The following is a 6,596-nucleotide window of genomic DNA, read 5'->3' as shown; positions in this document are numbered from 1 at the left end:
GTGTTGGGATTCAAGCTAGTTTCAAAAAATCTCTCTGATCTGGTCGAATCTTTCCTGTGCTGCTGCTCCAGGACTTGTACCCAAGGTTATCAGTTCTTGGCTCTAAGAAAGTATTTGTACACTGTTTAAGACAAACTTCTGTACAGTCAGGCTAATTGAACAATAAAGTGCAGTAATCCCCCTGTGTGCATAATGATAAAAGATGCGAGAAATTTTCAGTACTCAATTAATATCGGAACAGGCCTTTCATTTGATGCTGTTTTTCTGTTTTTCTCCTCTTCTCAGGACCTCAGGGAAAGACTTTTGACAGCTGTTATTTGCATAGTTTTCCTAGGAAAGGTCTGTGAAATCATCTTGATGTGTTGACAGTCCTATCCAACTGTTCCCCAGGGCTCTCCTGAGCAATAACTCAGTAAGGTAGTCTCAGAACTCACAGGATCTGTCGTATTGCCCATCAGAGGCAGTGAGGTGCCAAACACCACCTAAATCCCAACAAAATAAATGGAAGGAAGATGAGATTGAAGTAAACCTGCTGGAAACTCTTATCACTTTGCAGGTTGGAGGTTGGGGATTTAATTTCCTTTTGCAAGTGTGGGCCATTAATGCTGAAATATTTTTTTTTTTAAGGTTTTAGGTTTTATGTAATACTGTTCTGTTACTGAAAAGGAATCTTCTTTATTTCATTCCTTTTAGTCAAAAAGTTCAGTAAAAACATGTGCAGTTGCTGCCTGAGTCTGAATCTTTTCAGGGCCTCAGGAGGGTTGCAGACAGTTGTAATGAATGATAATCATGGACTTGCACTGTTGTCACTGGCTCATATGGTTTCACATTTACAGTACAGCCACTTTCCTGTGAGTTACTAAGCAAGAACAGGGTGCACATCTTTTCCATTCTGCAACTACAGATTTTAATTGATAGTTGTGAAATGAAAGGCAGAGTCTTGATGATGTTACTTTGTGTTAACAAAATATATCATCCAAAGGAGCTATTCATCAGTACATGGCAGACATTATCTGGAGCTATCCGTCACATGCTACTGTAGCTGTAGATCTATTTTCTGGTACATGAAGCACTTGGTCTGTGTATTCTGTGGCTTCTGCCTTCAATAGACTTGACTGACATGGAACATATTGTGCCCTGACAGACAAGTGACTCAAGAGACACAGAGAGATGGTCATTTTGTTCGTAACATAGAAACTTAAGCCAAAACAGAGATAGAAAGACAGATAACATTCGAATTTCCCCGGCTGGGGATTAATTAAGTCTTGTCTTATCTTATCTTATCTTATCTTATACTGCATTATATACAAATCAGCAGAAGTACAAACTAAAACTTGTGAGGACATATAAGAATGAAACAAAACCAAAAAGCCCCTGACAAAAAAGTCTTCCACCACCCATACAAAACCTCCACTGGGTGTTCAGACACTTCAGACGCTTTCCCAAACCCAGACCACACCTCGTACCTCAGGAGACAAATGTGTGCGTAATTTGGACTTCCTCCTGATGAAAATGGCATTGTGGCTACATTTGCACCTCTGCTGGCTTTGTGCCTGTACGAAAATAGAAGCTCTAGTTTGTTCAGTGTAGCTGCGCTAATCTTGCTGTCTGCCATGTTCGCAGGTGTACTGTCTGACATTTGGATGCTTTGTCCTCCGTGCATCTAACAGATCAAACTGGCTTACTATATTTGGAAGAGTGAGTCTAAAGAGACTTGTTGTTTGTCCTGTCCAAAGTAAAGTCCTTTATACCTCTCTCAGCTTCTTTAAAAACTGTCAAACCACTGCATAAACACTGACAAAAGAGAGGACACCGCCCTCTGTCTCTCCTTACCTGAACCACCCACTCCTTCACTGCCTAATATTAAAGCTTAACCTTGATCAAGAGTCTAAGAAATTTCTCAAGAAATGGTGATGAGTAAAATAAGACAAAAAATACCACAAATGGCATGACTGTTATACTCTGTCAGAATCGTGTTGTGAAAGAAATGTTGGTGTCCTGTGGGTTTTCTCTGTATTTCTAGTGTGCAGTCAACACATAATTTCAAGCAGCAAAAATGAAAAATTACAAGTAAAACAAATAATGAGTAATAATAAAAATTACAGTTTCTTGTCTTAAATCTTTACCTGTTCAGCCCATATGGCAAAGTCGCTTGCATCCACCTGCAGACGAGGAGCAACATTATCATTTATTTAAAGTTTGTAGTCTCCAATTCTCTCTTTTAGCCCTGTTTTGGTCACAACCACCTCTGGCTCTTTCAGCTGCTACAGGCTCCACCATGTTCACCAGCTAGTCGCTGACTGTGTCTTTTTGCTGTTTGGTGCTGAGCAGGTACTGTACAGTTGGTTTTTAGAGCGTTTTCCATGATGACAGAGAACTAAAACAGTAAAGTCAGCCAAACAATGAGCTGGAACTCACTATAAAGCTCCCGAAACCCGAGTGGAGCTGCAGATTCATGTGACCTTTCTTTGTAGGTTCATCACTGTAAGCAACCTCTTCATTATTTTCGTTTCATCATCATAAAAAAATTGATTATAGCCACTTTAAACCAGTTGAGTCTATTGTCTTACCAGTACATTTTCTGCGTTGCTGTATAAATGTAAATGTGCCTTAGCTATAGTAATAATTTGGATGATTGATCATCATTGGATCATAGACTCTGCTGTTGTTCTGCTCTAATGGTGGGGTACATCTGTATCTCATGCTATCACAATATCAAGGGTAACATTAACAAACAATGAATGTTGAATCTATTTTTTTTTCCTTTTGTGTAATTTTATCTACTTTATTTAATCTGCTGTAATCTATTTTAGAGCTGGAAAAACAATTGAATATGCATGGTGTTGGAGCTCTGAGGAGCAATAAATGCAATCACAGCTGCTATAAAATCTGCGCTTTTAAACTCTTATATCCGTGTTTGCAATTAAGCATGAAATGAAAGAACTCTGCGATGTGGGGCCAGGTTTATAGATGGAGCAATTATCCAGAACATTCACAAAATCCATCAAAATAAGTTGCAATTCAGTCTTTGTGCTTAAAGAAGCCTGTTATTCTAAATTAAATGTTTGTTATATTCCACCTGGAACGCGTGTGTGTGTTTGTCCTGTCATTGTCACCCTGCTGGGAACTCCTAATAGCTCTGCAGGCCTTCTAAATCCTGGAGGAGATAAGAGTAATTTCTCAGGTTTAGAAAGGTGATAAAATACCTAAGCCTAATAGTAGGACCAAATACTTGTATCCATCACAGGTTGAATTGTGGGTCAATTAGGAATGATTTGCCCCTCTGAAATCTTTGATAAATACGGGCCCAGTTTCTCCTGCACTTGAACTATTCCCAAGACTAAGATCATAATGTACCCCGGCCCCCCAAAGGCCCCAATGTGTACCTCATTATCCTCACTACTGTGGGTCTCTTGAAGGAGAACTACAACTTTTTTTCTGATTTATCACCTCTGCAACTACAGCTCCTCTCTATTTTCCCCTCCAACCGTTAATGTCTGAACACAGTTCTTGAACTCGTCATAGCGTGACTGAAGCGAATAAACAGAGGACGAATCACTGAGGACAGACAATGTTGAATTGACACATGGGGCATTTTAAGCCTTGGATGCCTTCTTGAAAGGAGTGACATGTATTTTATGCTGACCCTCTTTGTGTTCTTCAAAAGAGGAGACAGACCTCAACGCCAACAGTTGTCAGCTGCCTTTGGCGACCATCCTCGAGCCGCTATTAAGCATTTATGCAGTCTGTTTCCTCCTATTAGTCGACCGCTGTTACTACGATGGAAAGATGGAAACAGCAAACAGGTGAAATCAAGTGTGGGACCAAAAAAAAGACAAAAAGTGGCCCATCAACATGACTGAATGCCCTATGACGGAAGAGCAGATACTGAGACAGCCTGTGGAGAAGCAGAGGGCACAGAGGACACCATGCACACATCACACATGACAGACACATATGACAGGTTGTCATAGCCAGCCTGTGCCCTCGCAGTAATACAAATATTACAGCTTTAAAGCTTGTGAGAAGTGCATGAAAGGATTTTCTTTTTTCGTTTTTTTTTTTTTTCATCTTTTTTATGCTTTGGTAAAATGGAGGTCTAAAGGTTGGAGAAGCAGCTTGTGACTGGAAAGTGACCAGCCAGATCCCTGTACTGCCAGCATAAATCTAGGTAGAGGAAGTGAAAGAGCAATGCCTGCCATCTCAAATGTCCGGTGCTGAGGTGCCCTTAAGCAAGTTAAGTGAACAACAGACAAAGAGAAGACGGCTCTCGACACTGAAATCCAGTACAGGCATTTGGAAATATGGTTGAGCTTTTAGTCTTCAGACCATCATCAGAACAAGTGTTTGGCAAATGTATGGAATGCATTTCATAAGTCACCTTATTTGTGGATTATTTGAGGAGTTATTATTCGAGTAAGGTGCCTGTCTCTCCATCTCTGAAACAAACAACAAAAAACCCAAGCAGCAAACTCGCTCTAATCCAGTAATGCAGAAAAAAAAGCAGCGAAAAGAAAAGGAAGTGAAGTCGTCAAAACTCCTCTGGGCCTCAGATTCACTTAGCAGCAGTTTCACACTCTCCCTAACAGATTCCCAGCATGAAACAAGAGAGATGGATGGAGAGAAGAACAGAGAGAGGAAGTACTGTATGTTAGTAGATGCAGCAGTAAACCGCACAGCTTTGGATCGTATGTGTCCCTCTTGATGTTGGTTACCTTATAATATCTCTATGTGCTCTGTGTATATTTTCCAGGTGGCTGTGACAGGGGCACCCCCGGGGCAGGACCCATGAGGAGTCATAGAAGATGCTCACAGCCTGGGCGCTTCTGCTCTTCTTAGCCATGTGGGTGAGAAGCACCTCTGGTGGCCCGCTCTCCTTCAGAATAGGTAAGTCGTTCACACTGTTGTGAAACCTGAACTAGAGATTTCACTGACTTGTTGCAGAATTATAACATCCATTGTGATTTTAAGATGAGCATCGCCGCCGGACCATTTCAATTTCTGGCTAAATAAATGGCATTGTTACGCCAGCAGCTGGAACAGGTCAACACAATAACCCAAAGTCAAGCAGAAAAGAAAAATTCTGCTGCTAGACATAGTGGCAGATTGGTGGATCAGGGTTGAAACTGACTCGACTTTCCATCTGGCACCAGGGCATGGTTCAAAAGTCTCATAACCTGCCAGAGTGTGTTAGTAACCAATGGGAGTTGTTCCCTCTTGTTATTATTCTCCTACAGTCAGCAGGCCTCTGACACCCTGTCACTAGCCCCCTGTCTACCAAAAGTTTGACTGACTTTATTTATGTATTGAGCCCTTCCCCTCTCGTGGGGACGTGTGTGTGTGTGTGTATTGTATATAGACACTGATGGAAAGTGAGGTAAAGTTAGAGATTGAGAACTAGATTAATTTGACAGCTCACATACTGCGCTCCCATCATAGTCTCTCAATGCCTTTAAATTTGTAGCACGGTTGCCAACTTTCAGGAACAGCTGAGAGTGGGATTAGTTGTCAGGGGAGAATGGTAGAAATTTATAACAGAAAATCAGTAAAGAAATTGCCATGTAGTTATTGTAAGGCTATTGAAACATCAGATAAATGGTGGTGCAAATGGTGCATTTGTAATGTCAGCAAAAATGGATGAAATTATTGAAAACAAATAGTTTGCCTTTTTTAAAACGAGTCCCTGCTGGTGTCATGGATTCAGTTCTCAACATGATCTGAAGGAATGACTTTCTCAGTCTTAGTCAGTCCCAGTCTTATAGGCTCATAAATGCATGTTGGAACTGTAATGCAGCTTGTTTCTGACCTTTCCCTCCTCCCTTTTCTTCGCTTATTGTGTGTGAGAAACAGGTTTTTTTTAATCCTTCCAGTATTTTGAACCTTGACAAAATGGAGACAGTTCAGCTGTCATCTTTGAACAGCATCAACATTTCTTATTTTTGAAGACACTTTTTGGATCACTCTATGGTTTTCTCTCCCGTCTGCTCCCTGTCTCACAGGTTAGGCATATGATGCCCCAAACAAACAACAACACAGCTTCAAAGTTTACGATATCAACAAGACCAAGAACAAATTATTGCTTGTTCAGGAATACAAAAGCACCTCTGCAGCAATGGTGTTTTATGTTTATCTCAGTAATGTTGCCTAGTCGATGGATAATTAGGCAGTTAGCCTGTTTTTCCCTTTCTTCTAATGTCATCTGTGCTCAGCACTGGTCTCTTTGCCGGTGTACTGTTGGTATGTGTGTGTGTGTGTGTGTTAGTGCAGAATGTATAGATATGCACAAGTGCAGACACGCAGAGCCACACAAACATTTCAGAGCACACCAAGGTACGCAAACAAACACACTCCCCCCCAACACCACCACCAACTCCCTGCCATTTGCGCTCCAGGAGATGGTATTTAACATGGCTGTCCCTCGAGTCCTGCCTGGCTGGCATAATGTCACTGTCTGGCCTTCTCTGAATGTATCAGGGCCAAAAACAACCTCCCACCCCTGCCACATTCCCCGCCAGGACCAGTCAGCAGCCAGCAGCAAGCTCAGTTTAGGTGAACTGTGGAACTTATCTGCCTCTGCTTTGAGTTAGCGAATCCGG

At 41.5% G+C, this 6,596-nt stretch overlaps 1 protein-coding gene across 1 annotated transcript in view; it reads left to right on the top strand.

Moving 5' to 3' along the window:
• Positions 1 to 4,805: 4,805 nt before the first annotated feature.
• The window catches only part of grik4 (glutamate receptor, ionotropic, kainate 4), a 144,876-nt gene continuing 143,085 nt past the window's right edge, over positions 4,806 to 6,596 (top strand). Inside the window, exon 1 of the mRNA XM_041940181.1 lies at positions 4,806 to 4,887. Within this exon, the coding sequence (XP_041796115.1) occupies positions 4,806 to 4,887 (82 nt within the window). The remainder of the gene's footprint in view (positions 4,888 to 6,596) is intronic.

This window comes from Chelmon rostratus, chromosome 7 (assembly GCF_017976325.1).
Source record: "Chelmon rostratus isolate fCheRos1 chromosome 7, fCheRos1.pri, whole genome shotgun sequence".
Lineage (NCBI taxonomy): Eukaryota > Metazoa > Chordata > Actinopteri > Chaetodontiformes > Chaetodontidae > Chelmon > Chelmon rostratus.
This window is presented reverse-complemented; position numbering and strand designations above follow the sequence as displayed.